The 19,023-nt window shown below is 54.4% G+C and overlaps 1 protein-coding gene and 1 non-coding gene across 7 annotated transcripts; both read left to right on the top strand.

Annotated features, from left to right (window-relative positions):
* Positions 1-337: 337 nt before the first annotated feature.
* On the top strand, positions 338-19,011 carry FCSK (fucose kinase). Of its 6 annotated transcripts, XM_036926936.2 has the most exons (24): positions 342-1,111; positions 5,052-5,156; positions 5,692-5,843; positions 6,572-6,622; positions 7,585-7,710; positions 8,038-8,110; positions 8,515-8,612; positions 8,986-9,066; positions 9,659-9,778; positions 9,943-10,114; positions 10,496-10,608; positions 11,277-11,378; positions 11,465-11,635; positions 12,111-12,175; positions 12,555-12,925; positions 13,555-13,765; positions 13,941-14,107; positions 14,202-14,423; positions 14,754-14,897; positions 15,064-15,183; positions 16,750-16,937; positions 17,027-17,126; positions 17,651-17,874; positions 18,038-19,010. In XM_036926936.2, exons 2-24 carry the CDS (start codon positions 5,075-5,077, stop codon positions 18,122-18,124), a joined length of 3,240 nt encoding a protein of 1,079 aa, XP_036782831.2. In that variant the 5' UTR covers positions 342-1,111; positions 5,052-5,074; the 3' UTR covers positions 18,125-19,010. The 6 variants fall into 6 exon arrangements, with proteins under 6 accessions (XP_036782835.2, XP_036782833.2, XP_057349179.1 ...); XM_036926940.2 differs by lacking the exons at positions 17,651-17,874; positions 18,038-19,010 and adding an exon at positions 17,273-17,624 and having other exon boundaries at positions 338-1,111; XM_036926938.2 differs by lacking the exon at positions 14,754-14,897 and having other exon boundaries at positions 341-1,111; positions 18,038-19,011.
* On the top strand, positions 5,397-5,499 carry LOC118933000 (U6 spliceosomal RNA). Its single transcript, XR_005032992.1, has one exon. It is a non-coding gene; the product is annotated as a U6 spliceosomal RNA (small nuclear RNA).
* Positions 19,012-19,023: the final 12 nt, after the last annotated feature.

Genomic DNA, 19,023 nt, shown 5'->3' with positions numbered 1-19,023 from the left:
TTTCCTGAGCATTTACGATGGAATCAAGCATTTATCTTAGCCTCACAACAATCCCAGCCATTTGATACTATTATTAGCCCATTTTACAGACGGCGACAAGGAGATGCTGAGTAGCCAAGTGACTAGGTTACACAGTTAGAGTGGGGTCCTCCACCTCCTTTGAGACTGGATGCAGGGCCACTCAGCCTTCCTATTAACGACAGTAGGTTTGGCAAGTACATTCCTATAAATTCAAACTTACATATAGAACTCAAGTTCTCCTTGTCTATCCCCATCCCTAGCAGTCTCGGCTCAGGGTGTCCTCCTTTCCAGTCCTGTTCCTGTCCATATGCATACTATATGCCCATATACGTTACTTTTGACTTGAGTGGCTCCTCGTACACATCCTTTTGCAACGTGCTTCTTTTCTTTTTACAAAATGTCTTGAACACCATTCCCTACTGTACATACAGTTCTACTTCATTCTTTCTAAGAGCTGCATGGTATTCCATTGTACGGATGTACTTATTTCTCCAGTACCCTAGAGGAAGTTTCCAATTTTCTGCTATTACAAACAAGGCCGCCATTCACAAGTTTTCCAGAAGTTCCACAGATCCTCTTCCCATTTCAGAGTTGAAGTTTCTCCGGAAGGACCCACGTGATGAAACCCGCGAAAGCACTGCCCACTGCCAATTCAGCGGTAGCTGCCTCCTCTCGTGCAACAGGGGTGGGGCTTTTTGCCCCAATGGATTTTTTTTTTTCTCCCTAGAGAAGAAGCTACCCCAGGTCCTGGCTGGAAGGTTAAAGAAATAAACCCCCAAACTGGAAACTCGAGTCCCAGAAAACAAGCCTTTAAGACGCATTGGTTCCTCCGGGAGTTGTAGTTTTGCGGGCCAACGTAGCCGCCCTCTCCCCTCTCATCACCCTTCTCGATCTGAAGACTCACTGCCTTTTGGGAAAGGGAACCGTCCTGACCATACCCGCTTGCCGGTGCAAGAGCTCGGGGCTGGTTTTTTGGGAGGGCAAGACTGGGCTGGCAGAGGCGAGGAAACTACATTTCCCAGGGTGTACCGCGAAGGGACGCACGCCCTCCGTTAAAGAACCCGCCGCGCCGAACGCCTGGCGGAAGGAGGTACGTCGGTCCGCGCGGTTCCCAACTTCGCACGCTGCAGACCCCGCAGTTTCCAGCCCCCCACCCCCCGGACTGGCGGTACAGACCCGGGCCACTGGCTGCCCGGTTCACGGCAGGGTAGAGCCTTTAGGAAGTCTGCCGGGGTTGTAGGGAGCGTCTGCAGGTCCTCCAGCCCTTGGCCTGGGTCTTTCAGCGGGCGCTCAAGGACCCGGCCGGTGTCACGGCACATGTGGACCCCCGGGACCGGGAGGAATACGGGTCTCAGGAGTCCGTTCCCTAAGGCGCGTGGGGCATTGGATGCCGGCGCTGATGATTGTGCTTTGAGGCGGCTTCGGCCTCAGTTTACCCCATCGGGGCTCGTCATCACATGCTGTTTGTGTAATTTACGGTGCAATTTTACTCCCAACTTTGCCTTTTTTTTTGAGAAGCCAAATCAGGCCCTTCCATGAGCCTGTTTTTTTCCCTTTAAAGCTTAAAAATGCAAAACCCCTGCCCCACCTCTCTTCAAAATGCATATATAAAGAGGCTTTATTTTATTCTGTCCCTGGCTCCCCTTCCCTACCCAATTTTGGGCAGCATGTGGCTGAGGATATTAAATAATATTTCAGTTTGGCTTTATTAGGTGAAGTTCTATTGAAAGTGGGCAGAATATTTGAATAGAGATATACTTTTCCAAGTTTTCTGTACAAATAGAAGGTATGACAAAGGGTGGAGGCTCCAGGAGAGATGTCTTTTTTTTTTGGGGGTGGTTAAGAACATGAATCTTGGAGTTGGACACATGTGGCCTGCCTGTACTAGCTGTGTGTGGTCCTTGGGCAGACTAGTTCACCTCTTCAAGCTACGGTTTCCTGTGATAAGGATCCAACTCACTGTGCTATTTGGTGGGTCATCTGAGCCCGTATTGCAGTGCCTTTGGCGTGGTGTCCTAAGTGTTGGCTACCAGTGTCATTCCACCTTTTGTGTTTTGAAAATACCGTTTTAGCTGATCTGCCTAGGCATGCTCCTCAGCCTTTCTTGATTTCTCAGGCCTTCCCTGATTTTTTTCTTCTTCATGGGCATCTTTGACCCAGAGAATATTTCAGAGCCTTCACTCCCACCAACTTCTGGGCCAAGATAAAGGTGTCCTGTTCCTTTCCCCACTGGAGAGAATTACTTAACATTCATCAAGTCTCTACTGTGTGCCACATATTTTACATTTTATTTAATGCTGGCAGCAGCCCTAGCCGGTTGGTATTTTGAGGTCTAGTTTTCAGATTAGGCTCAGAGGTTAAGTAACCTGCTCAAGATCACACAGGAAGAGGTAGAGGTCGAGATAGAGCCCTGAGGGCTGATTCCCAGCCCAGGACTATTCTGCCCTAGTCTCTAGTAGGGTGCAGTCCAGGTAGGATTGCCCTCCTCCCTCTGGCCATTACCTGTCACCTGCCATGTCTCCCAGTCACCATGCTGAGACCAAGATGGGCTTAGACCTTCTTGGGGCATTTCATCCTTGCTGTCTTCCAGCACCTTTGTTTGGTACTAAGTATCATTATCACCATCACCTCAGTAAGAGTTGCAGCAACCCAGCTCCTAGTCATGGCTGCAGCATCTGCTAGTGGGGATGAGTAATAATACTTATCCTGCAAAAATAATACCCTGTGAAAAATCATAATGACTTAACTGGGTCAGAGTGGGTGAGCTCAGTCCTAGTGGCTGTTACCAACATCGTCCCCATTGTGTTGTCACCTGTGTTTAGCCTTTATCATAATTATAATAGCTAATACATACTGAGTTCTTTATATGTATTTGCTCCTTTTGTTCTTTCTTCAGCCTTACAAAGGAGGTTCAATGTAATGGTTGAGAATGGACTCTGGGAAAAAAAGTATCTGGATCAAATTTGGCTTTGCCACTTGCTAGTTGTGTGACCCTGAGCAAGTTATTTAAACTCTCTGTGCCTCAGTTTATTCATCTGTAAGGATGAAAAGATAGTACTTCCCAGACATTAAGTTAGAGGTTCTTACAGTAATTGTTTTCCTTTGAAGGTGCCAAGAAGGGGATGATATACTCCCCATGTTGGTTCAGGTCCTTGGAGAAGCAGAGGCCAACATGAGGTTAGACTTGCAAGAGATTTTTTGGGAAGGGAGGAAAAGTAGGGGAGCTGGAAGAAGCAGGGGGAGTTGTCAGTCTGCTCCCTTTGAGGGGGTTTCAGAAGGAAGGAGGAATGGGTAGAGGGTTGTCAGAATCCAGTGCGGGTCTAAGACAGTTTCTGTTGGGTCTACTGTGACTCCTGGAGTCACTGTTGCCTGTCAGAGGACCCCCGTCTTGCAGGAATGGGCCTGTCTCTGTCCCTGGTGCGCTAAATCATTGGTTGTGAGCAGTTGGTGGGAACATGGCCTCTATGTGAACAAGCTGGGGGCATTTGTCTGTTACATTCTCTGCTGCAGGGGTCCTGAGAGGGTTAGGGGTACTGAAGATCACACAGTAAGTTGGTGCCCAAGTTGGAATTCCTCGCTGCCTCCTTTATTGGAAAGGCCAGATGGGCTTCCTGGGGAATGCCTTTGTCCTCAGATGCCTGGCCAAGATGTCCAGCTCAGATTCCCCTCTGGATTCCCCTCCTGGGCTGAACAGGGAACAGAGCAGTTTCTGTTAGTGGTGGAGGATTTCCCTGAAAGCTCATGGGAGTGTGGGTGTTGCTATGCGGTGGTGTCTATCAGCCCTAACCGTAGGCTTGGTGGCAGCAGAGTCTGGCATAAGAAGAATCTGTTGCTGAGGTTCACGCATCCTGTCAGCAGTGAGCAGGAGCACGGGCTGGCTGCTGGACGTTCACTCCGGGCACTGCTGGGACAGCGCACAGCTTGCTTCCACTGCCCCTCCCCACACTGAGCTTTGGGGGTTGGAGGAAAGCAGTGGGGGTGGGCTGCTGTGTGGCTTAGAGTCCAGAGCCCTGCCAGACGTAGATGCCCCGGCACTTCTGGGGACTTGTTTACAGAGGGGGAGGCCAGGGGCTCTGGAGTAACATTGGTTTCCCATCTGGTAGGAGACGATTGTTGGGGGAAAGGGGTGAAGCCATAGGTTTGGCCCACCTTTGCCTTGTGCGCAGAGTGCCCTGAAGGGAGATGGCTGATGGGTGGGGTTGCAGCCAACTTCTGGCTTGCAGCCTCTGGGAGAGGGGGTCCCTGTAGTGGGTGATGTTGGCACGCAGCCCAGATCCCCTTGAACAGGCCGGTGTACCCCTCCCACAGCTTCCCCCTTCTCTAGCGAATTGCTGTAAGCCTCAGGAGCCTTGGAAGTTAGAACCTTCCTCTTTCCCTTCCCCCCCAGCTCACAGCCAGAGTTTGAATGATGAGGCGCCAGTGGTACAGAAAGCGCAGCCCTGTGCTTTAAGGTGGGACCCACTGTCAACCCCACTGTGCACCCCTCATTCCTCTCCTGAGGGTGTCACATGTACCTAGGTGGATAAAGTCAAAGATACACTTCTCAGGTGACCCAGCAATCCCACCCATGGGTGTACACCTCGGAGAGATGAAGTCTTATGTTCACACTAAACCTGCCAGGGAATGTTTATAGCAGCTCTCTTCATGATTCCCCAAACCTAGGAACTGCCCAGTGTCCTTAATGGGTGGGTAGAGAACGTCCATTCAATGAAATACTGCTTGGCCAAAAAAGAAAAAGGAATACTAATAGGCACGGCCAACCTGGATGAATCTCAGAGGCATTATGTTTCGTGAAAGAAGCTAATGTCCAAAGCTGACCTTCCAGCTGTAGCTTGTGGCTGTCAGGGATGGAGGAGGGGTGCAGCTGGGGAGAGCATGGGGGAAAGTTTTTGGGTGCAGATACTGGTGGAGGCCATAAGAATCTATGCATGTGTTAAGATTTATAGAACTATACACCAGAAATAGTCCATTTTGGGGTATGATAATTAAAAAAAAACATTCACACACACACACCCATATCTTTGCCTCAGGGAACCCTTCAACTTTGGCCAGAATGGAGCAGCTGAAGGGGGTTGATTGGACCGTAATCATCCTTACGTGCCAGTACAAAGACAGCGTCCAGGTCTTCCAGAGAGGTAGGTGGCCCTTCCACCCACTTGACCCTGCTGTAGAATCCCCTTCAGACCCTCACAGCCCCAGGAGCCAGGCAGACCTGGGTTCAAGCCCAGATTCTGCTGCTTTCTAGCCAGGCAACCTCAGACACATCATTTCTCTTCACTGAGACTTAGTTTTCTCATCTGTAAAATGAGAGTGAGTGTGCTTACCATGCAGAGCTGGGCAGAGATCTGATGAGCTGCTAGATGAAAAGCTACTCAGTGCTTCCTGCGGCAGCCCACGTGCTAAAATGGGAACCATGCAGAGATTAGCATGGCCCTGTGAAAGGATGACATGCAAATTCACGAAGTGTTCTGTATTTGTGACAAATAGCACATTATGTTGTATAGCTGAAACTAATATAATGATATATGTCAATTTTACCTTAAACAACCCTTTAAAAAAAAAACCACGTCAAAGGAGATAAATATAATGACTATCAGTAGATTCGCTGCAGGTGCTTTGGACCAGGACCGGGAGGCTGGGTGGCTGGTCCAGCTTGTGTTCTGACCACAGAGCTGGAAGTGCGGCAGAAGCGGGAGCAGATCCCCGCCAGGACCCTGCTGCTGGCTGTGGAGGACCCTGAGACACGCGTGGGCAGCGGAGGAGCCACCCTCAATGCCCTGCTGGTGGCTGCTGAACACCTGAGTGCCCGGGCAGGCTTCACTGTGAGTGTGCCCAGGAACTGCTACCCTTGGGCCCATGTCCTTGTCAGAATACGGATAGGGGTTTCCGAGGTTACCAGCTCTTCTGGCTCCATCACTGGCCAGTTCAGCGTTTGGTATCAGTTTTTGTAGCTGTAGGTTGGGCAGACTCATCCAGGTGAGGGCAGAAGGTGGGGCCAGCCTTCGTAGTGATTTTAGAAAGTCAGTGTGTCATTAGACTTTGTCAATATCTCATTAGGCTTTCTGGTTTCTCTTGAAAAATTTGGTCTTGCTACTGTGGCTGCTCCTTCCCTGCAGCTGTTTGCTGGAACTGAGGTGTGGCTGCCCCTTTTGCACAGGGCATGGGAATCAGTGTCCCCCTCAACGCACACAGCTGCTTCACTCGGCCACCTTGCTTGCATGGTACCTTGGTGTAGAGAGTGAGGTGGTTCAAGCTGGGGAGGGGACCACTGAGTAGTTGCCATGGAGCTGACTTACCATGAGTTAGTCAGCTAGCCAGCCAGACCCACATTTCTGCCTTTAGCCTTCCCTGAAAGCAGGGGGCAGGGAAGTGGCCCAGGTGGAGGGCCAGTGGGCTCCTTGCCTGCCTGTGGTTATTAGTCTTGACATTGCTTTCCGTTCCTATGTATCTGAGTGGATTTGCGTTGGGGTCTCTCCCTGGACAAGGGGGTACCATCCTTGGGTGCTGTCTGCCCCAGCTTCTATCAGCAGAGCTCTTCCACTCTTGACAGGTGGTCACATCGGATGTTCTGCACTCAGCCTGGATCCTCATCCTGCACATGGTTAGTAGAATACTGGGCAGGGGCCATGTAAAGGGCTGGAACCATCGATCCTTAGGGTTGGATGGGACTTAAGTGGTGGCTTACTTTTGTGTGTGTGCAAGGTTTTCATTGTGCCTATCCGGAGAATCAGAATCAGAATTGATCCAAGTGTCCAAAAATAGGGAACTGGCTAAACATAGATAGCACATCCTCCTGGTGGAATATTAGACAGTGATTTAAAGGGCCTTCTAACTCTGTGCATTGACCTGGAAAGAGACTTAACAGCTCCCTTAGGCCTCAGTTTCCTCATCTGTAAAATGAGGATGGCAGCAGTTCCTACTTCATGTGGGTATGCTGAGATGATGCATGTAAATGCTTAAAATGGGGCTGGCCTGGCTCACTGTGCATTCACTTAATGTATTTTCATTGTTCAGTGGAAAAGGCCAGCCACATACGTTTGTATAGAATGAACTCAGGTTTTTGCTTTTGATTAAGATAAGTGTACATGCACATGCAAGAAATAATATAGAGAGAAGCCTTTGTGAATTTTGCCCTGATTCCCCCAGTGGTAATATTTTTTTAAATTGTAGTAAAATCACAGCCAGGATACTGACACTGATACAGTTTTCAATCTTATTGCCCCAGTTTTACTTGTATTCATTCATGTGTGTGTTAAGTTCTGTTGTCTCACCCTTTTCAGATTCTCATTTTTGTAAAAAAAAAAAAAAAGGCAATGAATTAAAGTCTGAAAGAATATACCTCAGAATGAGGGCAATGGTTATTATCCCTGAGGGAGTTTTCTTTTTGCACATCTTTATTTTCTAATTTTTCACCATAATCATGTAATTGACAAACTTACAAAACACCAAGCACACATTTTTAAAAAGTTCTTTAGCTTGGTGGCTTTCTGCCCTGACACAGCTGGTTGTGTCCCCAGGCTTCCGTCCCAAGGTTTCTTTCTCCTGCCCCTGCTCCTGACCCAGGGCCGAGACTTCCCCTTCAATGACTGTGGCCGGGCCTTCACCTGTCTCCCTGTGGAGAACCCCCAGGCTCCCGTGGAGGCCATGATATGCAACCTGGACTGCTTGCTGGACATCATGAGTCACCGGGTGAGGCTGGTGGCCGCCATGGGGCCTCATCTCCGAGAGCCGTAGCTCTCCCATGGCACCACCAGCTATAGGGTGTGCTGGCTTAGACGGGGGATGCCTGGAAGAATGGCTATGGGGTGCCCGGTGTTAGAGCTTCAAGAAGTTAGTTTGGCCACACTGTGGGGAGGTTTGGCCCCAAAGTTTGGAGGGGGTCCCTGTTACCTCAGCAGGCAGAGTGCCCCTGGACAAGATGGCTGTTGGAGCACACAGAGCAGGCTGAGACCGGGCTGGTGGGAGCAGAGGATGGGCTGGGCAAGGCCGCCAGCTGCATTCTCTTGCCCCCTGCAGCTGGGCCCAGGCTCCCCGCCGGGTGTGTGGGTGTGCAGCACTGACATGCTGCTGTCTGTTCCTGCGAACCCAGGTGAGCCTAAGAGGCCTGGGCCCACCGTCCCTTGCCACGGCCAGATGCCTTTCCTCATTCGCTCTGTCTCTGGGTCTGGCCTGCTGCCCTGTTCGGAAGGGAAGCTGCAGGGAGTGGAGAATACAGCCCTGAGTCAGGGCTTCCCTCCCTGCTGGGCCTCAGTCTGCCTGTCTCCAGAATGGACACACCCAGCTCTGCCCCTGTGCCCTGCAGGGCTCTGTGGAAGGACTCAGGGAGGGAAGGCACTGTTATTCTCCCAGAGGAATGCCCAGTTGGCTTGGGAAACTATATTCCCTTCTGAGGTGCCTGGATGCCCCTGCCCTGAGCTCTTACCTCGTCTTGACTGGGGCTCCCTGCCTTGGGTTGGTGCCCTGGGGGAGCCTCCCTGACGACTCCACCTGCAGGAATCAGTTGGGACGGCTTCCGGGGAGCCAGAGTGATCGCCCTTCCAGGGAGCACCACCTACGCCCGGAACCATGGCGTTTACCTCACTGACCCCCAGGTAGTGCCCCTGGGCAGCAGTGTGGGCAGCTGAGCCGTCCTGGGATGGCCTCCTGGTCCTGTGACCTGGGCAGCCTCTCGTCCTGGACTTTCTGGCATGGTCTGGATTTGGAGGAGTTTTTCCCATGGCAACAGCTCTTTTGCTCACAGTCTGCTAAACGCGGATTGCACCCTGACCCTGGGCCAGGCTCTGTGCCCGCGCTCAGGGCTGTGAGCCATTCAGAGCCCGCCCTCTACTGTTGGGAGGTGGGAGTCTCGGGCACTATGTCCCCTGTGGACTTGGGTCCTAGATTTTCATTTGGAGAAAACCCTTGCCATGCCCTCCTCCCTAATCCTCTCTTTACCAACTCTTTTTTTTCTTACCCCCCCCATAGGACTTCGTTTTGGACATATACTACCAGGGCACTGAGGCAGAGATACAACAGTGTGCCAGGCCTGATGGGCGGGTGCCACTGGTATGGCTGCCGGGCCTGGGCTGGGGGGCTTTGGAGACTTCATGGGACAGGGAAGGGAGGGTTTGCCTTCTTGTCCAGGGCAGAGTCCCACTCCTTCTAGGAGATTCTGGGGCAGCCTAGAACCAAAAATCTGAGGAAAAACTAAAACTGGCATTCAGGGGAGCAGATGGAACTAGAATCTGAGGAAGGGATATCTTTGAAATTCAGTCTTGTTCCAAACCAGAAGGGTTAGAACCAGAATATGAGCCAGTTCGGGAATGCCGTGTCTGATTTGGGGTATCCTTCTGAGATGTAGGACGGGGATAGGAGTGGTGAGTAAGGGTCTGGGGCTGGATCTCGGGATGATGGAGAACTAAGTTTGGGAGGAGGCCTGAAAACTGAGGGGAGTCCCAGAAGGTGCTGGTGAGGGGTCCTTTGGTGGGAGCTTCTGCAGTAAGCCTGGAGTGTGGGTGCTGGAGCGTCCCAGCAGGTGAGGGAGCCTGCCTGGTACGGCAGCCGGCCTGCCTTGCTGGATTTGCGTGTGCTCTTCCCACCCTGGATCTCTCCACCTAACCTGGTGGGTTCACCCCCCTGACCACCGCCCCCCCCCCAGGTCTCTGGGATTGTCTTCTTCTCTGTGGAGACTGCTGAGCACCTCCTAGCCACCCACGTGAGCCCGCCCCTGGATGCCTGCACATACATGGGCTTGGACTCTGGAGCCCGGCCTGTCCAGGTGGCTTGGGTGGGGCTAGGGCTGGGGAGAGGCCCTGACACCTGTGGGCTGTGTGAACCTCGGGCCAGTCACTCTTGCTTGTGGGGTCAGTGTCTCTGGGGATACAACTGCTCCAGCCCTGCCCAAGAACCCCTCAATGGCTGTGTTTCCTACCCCTGTCCCAGCTGTCTCTGTTTTTCGACATCCTGCTCTGCATGGCCCGGAATGTGAGCAGGGAGGACTTCCTGGTGGGGCGGCCCCCCAAGATGGGGCAAGGTGACGCGAACATCACAGGTTATCTTCAGGGTGCCCGGATGGAGCTGTGGCAGGAGCTTCGTGATCAGCCCCTCACCATGGGTGGGTACTGCCTCTCGGTTCTTTGGGGTGGGGAGACTATGGGAGGACCCCCAGAATAAGGCTGCTCCCTGCCTGTCCCCCCTGGGCTTCTGGACCAGGCAGGCCTAGTGTGTGGACTGGACAAATACCCTCTCCGAATTTCCATGGAGAGAACTCTTTTCCTTCTTCCTGTGTCTCATTCCTGGGCTCCAGCACACTTTCTGGCTGTGTGACTTTAGGCAAATTGCTGAGCCTGCCTGGATCTCAGCTTCTCCTTTGACACAATGGGCTCATTGCCATGCCTGCCCTCCCAGGGCCTGATGAAGATGTATTTTCTAGAGCAAGGCCCAGCCTGGCATCTACACAGGCAGGGACTTGGGGCCAGTACTTGTGTCCTTACAGCATACATCCCCGATGGCAGCTACAGCTATGTGACCAGCTCAGCCAGTGAGTTCCTGCATATCCTCACGTTCCCAGGGGCTGCTGGGGCCCAGGTCGTGTACTCCCAGGTGGAGGTAAGTCCTGCTTGGAGTTAAGGCCAGCAGAGGTGCCTGCTGGTTGCCTGGGGACAGGTGGGATGGAGCTCTGGGGGAGGGAAGGCATAGCCCATGCTTGGAACAGATTATCTATGAGTATAGGTGTTAATATTCCCATTTCATAAATAAGGCACCAGAGAGATTAAGCAACTTGACTAAGGCCCCAGAGCCAGTAAGTGGCCATGTCAGGATTCTACATCCATGTCTGCCTGATTGAGAGGCTAGAGAAGACTCCCCCCATCCTTTCTGTCAGGTCCACTTGGGATGCCAGGCACATCTGAGGTGATGGGCCTGGGCCAGTGCCATGGTGAGCAGCAGGTGGAGTTCCCAGTGGCTCTCAGGGTGACAGGGGTGTGGGTAGCTGGACAGGTGGAAGAGGTTTTCTAGGGGAGCCATCACCTGGTGGCACCTCTGTTACTGAGTTCAGGTTTGTGCTGGAGGAGGAGGCCGGGAGAGTGCACTCCATGGGGACAGCATGAGCAAGGTGGGAGGGGACTGGCCTGAGGCTGGGGCCAGGGCAGGGTCAGGGAGGGATTTGGCTGGCCAGCAGGCTTGGGGAGCAGCAGGAATTCTGACTGGGCCTTGGCTGGGGAGGAGGATTGGGGCAGCCCCAGCCCTGGGCCTTCACCACCTACGTGGCTTCACAGGCACGGCAGCTGCTGGAGCCTGGGAGCTCCGTGATCAGCTGCCTGCTGGAGGGCCCTGTCCAGCTGGCTCCTGGGAGTGTCCTGCAGCACTGCCACCTTCGGGTGAGGCCTGCAAGCGGGGGCAGGGGGAGGGCAGGGTCCTTGGGACGGTGGTGCCCACCCAGGATGCCTGCCCTCTCCCCTGCCAGGGCCCCATTCACTGTAGAGCTGGCTGCTTCCTGAGTGGCCTAGACATGGCCCAGTCTGAGGCCCTGCATGGTTTGGAGCTGCGTGACCTTGTCCTGCAGGGACACCATGTGCGATTGCATGGTGCCCCCAGCCGTGCCTATACCCTTGTTGGCCGTCTGGACAGCTGGGAGGTAGGTGCCCACCCTACCTCCCCTCAGCCCCATCTCCAGGCTTTGGGGAGCCCCTGGTTCCCAGCCCATCTCCCATACCATTGCAGGGCTCTCTGAGCGCTGGCTTGAGGGATAGTTAGGTGGTGAGGAGGGTGTGGGCCAGTAGAGTCTCAGCAGGCCTTTACTTCCCTTTTGTCTGCTCTGCAGGGTGGGCTGGGTGGGGCTTTTATCCCTATTTTACAGGTGGAGACTGAGGTTTAGAGAGGGAGGTGAACCTCCTTGGCTGCAGAGCCACGTATGGTGGATTGGGCCTAGTATCAGGATTCTTCTCCAAGTTCCAGGCACTTGGGCAGAAGCGTGTGGCTCCAGGGCTTGATGCAGTGTTTTGGAACTTGCTCACGTGTGCCCGGGTCTCTTCCTGTCCTTTCTGGCCTTAATATCCCTAACCCCTTCCTGTGGCCCTTGTAGTCCTGACTGCTTCCTCCTCTTCCCCCAGAGGCAGGGGACAGGAACGTATCTCAACATGTCCTGGAGTGAATTTTTCCAGAAGACAGGTGTTCGGTAAGGTTGATGGGCCCAGTAGGTCTCTCTGGGCTAGGTGGCCAGGGTGGCTGCTGCTTTGAAGCTCATCCCTGCCCCTGCTCCTGCCCTAGCGCAGCACCTGGCTCTTCCACTATGCCTGGGGGCTGGGGTAGTTTGGAGCAGCCAGATTTGCCCCAGCATCTCCCTGGGCAACTCCAAACTCCTGGGTATGCTCAGTGTTTAGTTCTGTGGCATGAGAAAGGAGGCAAAGTATGTGGGCCTCCCTCCCTGAATTGCCTACTTGTGCCACCTGTGTCCCCATGAATTAGCCAGCTTTCAGTTGACAGGCAGTTGGGGCTTGGTGACAAGGCACGAAACCCCACTTCCCTCCTGCTAATATGCCTTCTTCCTGCATCAGAGACTGGGACCTGTGGGACCCAGACACCCCTCCTGCAGAGCGTTGCCTTCTCAGTGCCCGCCTCTTTCCTGTCCTCCACCCCTCGAGGGCCCTGGGGCCCCAGGACATGCTATGGATGCTCAACCCCCAGGAGGACGGGAGTGAGGCCCTGCGGGGCTGGCGAGCCTGCTGGCGTCTGTCCTGGGAGCAGCTGCAGCCATGCTTGGACCGGGCCACTGCACTGGCCTCCCGCCGGGACCTTTTCTTCTGCCAGGCCCTGCGTAAGGCACGGCATGTGCTGGAGGCCCGGCAGGACCTCAGCCTGCGCCCAATGATCCGGGCTGCTGTTCTTGAGGGCTGTGCTGGGCCCTTGCTGGCCATGCTGGACCAGAGTGAGTATGCCGGACATCTATGCTCAGAAGCCAGACCCAGCATCACCTGCCTTACCTGCTTTCTGATTCATCAGCATAAGAGTACTAGGGAGCAATGAGACTTTAAAGCAGGGGAGAGGCTTACATGGAGTTTACTTTGAGGTTTTTGGGAAGCTTCATCCCTGTTAGTGGAGAGTTTGGTGAGCGGCTGAGGCCTGGGGCTGAGCCTCTGGGTCCTGTGAATATGAGAAAGTCCCGAATGTTCTGTATTGGGGCTGTGATGTGGGCAAAGAGCTCAGCAGAGCCCCCAGGGATGCGGCTGGCTCTAGCTGGGGGCCCAGGCACACTGGGGGCTCAGCCTTGGCCTCAGAGGCTGCACCTCATCATCCCCATTTAAGTTACTCACTCACAGCTGGTTGGTGGTGGGGCTGAGCATGACTCTTAACCTTGGTGGGCGTCCTGGGTGCGGGTGAAGAGGCATGCCTGGGCTTTGGCTGGTAGAATGAGAACTGTGCCAGGTGAAGGAGTGAGGAGCATTCCCAGGAAGCATGTATCAAGCCAAATGAGAGGCACGAGGGATCTACAGTGTCTGGGCAGAGGGTGTTAGGGGCAAATCCCCTCCCCAGCCACCCCCGGCTCTGGTCCCTCAGTTGCAGCTGGAGCGGGAGACCCTGGCGTGGCGGCCCGGGCTCTGGCCTGTGTGGCGGATGTATTGGGCTGCATGGCAGAGGGTCAAGGAGGCTTACGGAGTGGGCCAGCTGCCAACCCCGAGTGGATGCAGCCCTTCTCATACCTGGAGTGTGGAGACCTGGCAAGGGGTGTGGAGGCACTTGCGCTGGAGCGGAACAAGTGGCTGAGCAGGTGGGTGTTAATGATGTCAAAACCCTTGGAGAAGTCCCCGGTCATCCTTTGGGGTGGGAACCCCAAGAGAGGTGAGGCATCTTCAGGTCTCCCAGGGCAGTGAGCCCCCCAAACCCAGGCAGTCCGCGCCCAGCTTGGAGCTCCATGCTGCCTCCTCTCCCTTCCCTCTTGGCAGACCAGCCTTGCTGGTACGAGCTGCCCGCCACTATGAGGGGGCTGGGCAGATCCTCATCCGCCAGGCTGTGATGTCAGCCCAGCACTTTGTCTCCATGGAGCCGGTGGAGCTGCCGGCACCTGGGCAGTGGGTGGTGGCTGAATGCCCAGCTCGAGTGGATTTCTCTGGTGAGACCCTTTCGGGGGGTGGGAGTGAGGGCAGCCACCCCAGAGTTGGGCTTGCAGCTCCTATGACCAGCTTGGTCTTATCTAACTGCCGCAGGAGGCTGGAGCGACACACCGCCCCTTGCCTATGAGCTTGGTGGGGCAGTGCTGGGTCTGGCTGTGCAAGTGGACGGCCGCCGGCCCATTGGGGCCAGGGCATGCCGCATCCCGGAGCCTGAGCTGTGGCTGGCAATGGGGCCTCAGCAGGACAAGATGGCCATGAAGATGGTGTGCAGGAGCCTGGATGACCTGCAGGATTATTGCCAGCCGCACGCCCCAGGTCAGTGCCCCTGTGACATCTGCAGGTGGGGATGGCACGCACAGCCAGCCTGGGGGATGGGAGCGAACTGTGGAGACCCTGCAAGGCCACAGGGGCCTGGCCTGAGGGTGAGCCAGTCTGGTGGAGGAGGCCCTGAAGTCGCCCTGCCCAGGCGTGTGCTCCATGTGGGGGAGCCCAGAGGCCCGTGTGTGTTTTGGGGTGGGGTCTGCACTGCTAATGGGCTCTTGTCCCCCAGACAAGCCCCATGCTAGGCTGGGGATTAGTGGAGGTGGGGTGGGGTGTCTGCTTCCTTGAACACTGAAGTCCTTGCCGGGTGCTGGTCCTCTGCAGGGGCCCTGCTAAAGGCGGCCTTCATCTGTGCGGGGATCGTGCGTATGCGCTCCCCGTTCTCACTGAGTGAGCAGCTGCTGCGTGCCTTTGGAGGTGGCTTTGAGCTGCATACCTGGTCTGAGCTGCCCCATGGCTCTGGCCTTGGTGAGTGGGCCATGTCCCCCTGCTGCCCACCAACTCTGTCCCCAGCCTCTAGCTTTGGCTCTGATGTTCTCCTCAGTCTCTGCCCAGTGGAGAGGGAGTGGGTGAGGTAGGGCAGGACTGGGCTGGGCAAAGCTGTTTCACGCCTGGCATCCTGTGTGCCCTGCAGGCACCAGCAGCATCCTGGCAGGGGCTGCCCTGGCTGCTTTGCAGCGGGCCGCAGGCCAGGCGGTGAGCACAGAGTCCTTGATCCACGCAGTGCTGCATCTAGAACAGGTGCTCACTACAGGTATGGGACTGCCCTGGGCCACGAGGGAGGTCACTAGATTTCCCCAGGAGGCTTCTGGGGCTCCCCTGGACTCACAGATAGCCATGTAACTGTGCTGCTCCTTAAAATGGTTAGAGCTTCCTTCTTATCACTAGGACCCTATCTCTAGTGGTTTTCAATTTGAGATGTTTTTCAACTTGATGTTACAGGAGCACATCCTAAGTGCCAGATTCTGTGCTGTACCTTTCATGTATGTTAGGCACCTGGGTATACCAGGTGCTACTCCTCCTGACTATCCCCATGCAGAGCTGTCCCTCAGGGTGGGACTGGGCAGAGCTGGGTTAGGAGCAGGAGGCAGGGCCTTCAGCCTGCCCTTCTGGCAACTTGCTTTTCCTTTGGGCTATGGTCATTTGTGCCCATCCCTTTTCCCACCCCCCAATATGGCAGGGGGACACGGGGCCCAGTACAGGCTGTGATCATAATGCAATGTTACTAGCTCCCTCCTCCTCCCATGCACAATGGAGAGCAGCCAGAGGTTTGTCTGGCTCCAGAACCTAGGGTGCTCTGGTCACCACTGGATACCAGCCCTCATCTCTAGCACAGCTTTGAGAAAGAAACTGCCATGAAGACATAGATGCCTGATTATGTGTCTTCTCTGGGCCCCTCCTTTCACTCTAATGACTGACATCCCGTAAAAGGTAATCATTAGCAAAAGGGACAGATGGAGAGGACTTTTCAGTTTTATTTTGAGGTGTACCATTCAAATCCTTCATTTGGTTAGTTGACAGCTATTCACTGAGTAGCCACTGTGTGTTGGGCCCTGGAGATAAAATGAGCAGAAACAGGGCCCTAGCCTTCAAAAGTCGTATGGTCTCTTAAGAGACAGACATTAATCAATAATCACTCAAGTGAATGTATAGTACAAGCTGCAGTAAGTGTACTGAAGGATAGGGGAAAAATTAAGGAGTTCCTGACATTCTGGGCCCAACACTAACCACAGTGTTTTAGCTGTAAAGTTCCAGAAGTTTCTTGCCACTTGCATTTTACCCTTTAAATCCTTGCAGGCCCTTCCCCCGGTTATCAAGGGCTTCTCCCAGAATCATCTCAAGTTTTGTCATTTTTATATAGCTGCAAGAGGAAAAGAGATCCATACCTTTCATTACTAAAACAAGATGTGAATGAGTTTTTCAAGTTTGAAAAGCTTATTTCTAACACTGACACCCTTTATCAAAAAGGACTATGATAAAGGACCATTAGGTTGCAGGGAAAGTCCTATATCCTCTCTCCTTGGAGGGGAGGTTAGTGTAAGGTCTTACCCTTCCAATTACACATTAGGTCTGCAACGACACTCAGGTCTTATGCATTCCAAGCTTGGCTCTTGCTCTGGCATGAAACCAGTTCCTTGTTTGGCCTATCTTGCTCCCAGGGTTGGGGGTAGAAACTACACAGCTCAGCTGGCCCAGCCTGAGTTGGGAGAAGCTGTCCTCCTACACTGGTCCTGGCCAGGCATGCAGGGCCAGGTGCTTGGGCTGGAGAGAGAAGTTGGACCACACAGGACCCATTAGTGATGGGGTCCTGGGCTCACAGGAGGTGGCTGGCAGGACCAAGTCGGTGGCCTAATGCCTGGCATCAAGGTGGGGCGCTCCCGTGCTCAGCTGCCACTGAAGGTGGAGGTGGAAGAGATCACTGTGCCTGAAGGCTTTATCCAGAAGCTCAATGACCACTTGCTCCTGGTGTACACTGGCAAGACCCGTCTGGCACGGAATCTGCTGCAGGTGAGGATCTCCCTCCACAAAGGAGAGAGGGAGGCAGACAGCCCAGCGGGGCCCAGACCCTCACTGCACCCTTCCTGCGCCATCTGCAGGATGTGCTGAGGAGCTGGTATGCCCGGCTGCCCGCTGTCGTGCAGAACGCCCACAGCCTGGTGCAGCACACCGAGCAGTGCACTGACGCCTTCCGCCAAGGTGAGGTGCTGCTTCCCCAGATCTCAGGGCACCAGGATGGAGAGCCTTGTGGCTTGTGGGTTTGAGGCCAGGGGCCTTTGCAGACTTGGCACAGGTCCCAGGCATAAAGCCCCTGGGGACAGAAGGCTACTTTCTGTCCTCTTCAGGGTCTCACACGTAGGTGGGAGCCATGTCTCAGGACAGCACTTGCATCATGGGGAAGGCCTCCAGCCCACCCACCAGGAAGCAGATGGGGAAGAGGCTCAGCCCTGTAGCTGAGTTCCAGGGAATCAGAGCTGATCAGGGTTCCAAGAGTTTGGCTACACAGTTCACGGAACACTGTGCTGGCTGCTCTGTGCATATTAGTCTTCAAACCAACCAGTGAGGTGGGCTTTATCACTCCTGTTCCCAGCCAGGACTGAACTCTGGTTCTTAACCATGACACTGGTTAAGTAGTGCCTCTTGGCACCTCATTATGTTTACCGACGGGTGTTAAGTGAATATCCTGGCTCAGACATGCCCCTCCCCTTTCTTCCCCACACCAGGGAGCCTGCCTCTGCTGGGCCAGTGCCTGACCTCATACTGGGAGCAGAAGAAGCTCATGGCTCCGGGCTGTGAGCCCCTTGCTGTGCGGCGTATGATGGATGTCCTGGCCCCTCACGTGCATGGCCAGAGCCTGGCAGGGGCAGGTGGGGGGGGCTTTCTCTATCTGTTGACCAAGGAACCACAGCAAAAGGAAGCTTTGGAGGCTGTGCTGGCCAAGACTGAGGTACCTGCTGGTGTTGGGGTGTGGTTATTGGTGGGGGGCAGGAGCCCTGAGGCCTAGTGGCTATAGCTGCAAGTCCTCCTATCCTTGTAAGTCTAACTCCTGCCTCCAGAAGGCCTGAGATTTTCCCAGAGCTCTCCAAACACCTCCTGTCCTTTGCTCCCAGGGCCTTGGAAACTATAGCATCCACCTGGTAGAAGTGGACGCTCAGGGCCTAAGCCTGAAGCTGCTGGGGAGCGAGACCTCAACTTGATGCCCCTTCCCATGAGGCTTGTCCCTCTGCAAGAAGAGAAAACCAGGTGCTAAAGCAGCCCCTTTCTTCCCCATGGGAGTGCTCAGCTTTCTACCCACCTCTTTGTGAATTTGCTCCTAAAGGAAGCTGACCTGAGCATGGGCCCAGCCCTTTCTGGAGCTTGGTGAAACAGAGACGGTGGCCTCCTGGCTAACAGTGGCTTAGGCTTGGCATCTGCTCTGTCTAGACATAGGGGGTCCTGAGCTTAGGGTCCCATGTGGCCTTTACAAATCCCATGGGCCAGCTTAGGCCTTGGTCTTCTCACTCTCCCTGAGAGCCTGGAAGAGGGGGCTGACAACCAGCCTTAGCAGGTGGCTGGGGTCCCTTGGTAAGGCCAACCCTGAAAAGGCCCTTTGAGGCATTTCCTGTGACTTTCCTTAAAGGTCAGACTCTTGCCTGAGTAGACTTTGTGTTTGACACTCACTCCAAGGCTGACTTGATGGAGGAGTGGGATGGGTGGGGGTCCATGCTTGCTTGTGGCAGTGCACCAGTTCAGTCCTCCAGCAAGTCACTGCTAATTGAGGCCCTTAACCAGCAGCACTACAGCCATGCCTGTGGGTAGTGTGTGCTCAGGACTACGACCTTCTTGGAATAAATTCACTTTGCCCTTTAAGGTTGTCTTCATAAAGCTTTTTGTTCTTGTCAGGAGCCAATTCCCACATCTCCCAGCACCGTTGAAAGCTGCCCCTGGGATGATCCTGCTTCTGGTGCTGAGGGCCTAAGAGGCGGGTAAGGGCTCAGGATTGTGTGAGGCACCTGCCATCACGTGGGTCCTGGTGGCAGCCCTGCATCAATCTGGGGCTGGAGGAGGCTAGAGTCTTTAGGCTTTTGCCTTCATGTTTCAGTGCACCTGGAAGACC

This window comes from Manis pentadactyla, chromosome 15 (genome assembly GCF_030020395.1).
Source record: "Manis pentadactyla isolate mManPen7 chromosome 15, mManPen7.hap1, whole genome shotgun sequence".
In the NCBI taxonomy this organism is placed as follows: Eukaryota; Metazoa; Chordata; class Mammalia; order Pholidota; family Manidae; genus Manis; species Manis pentadactyla.
Note: the sequence above shows the minus strand (reverse complement) of the source record. Positions and strands in the feature narration are given on the sequence as shown.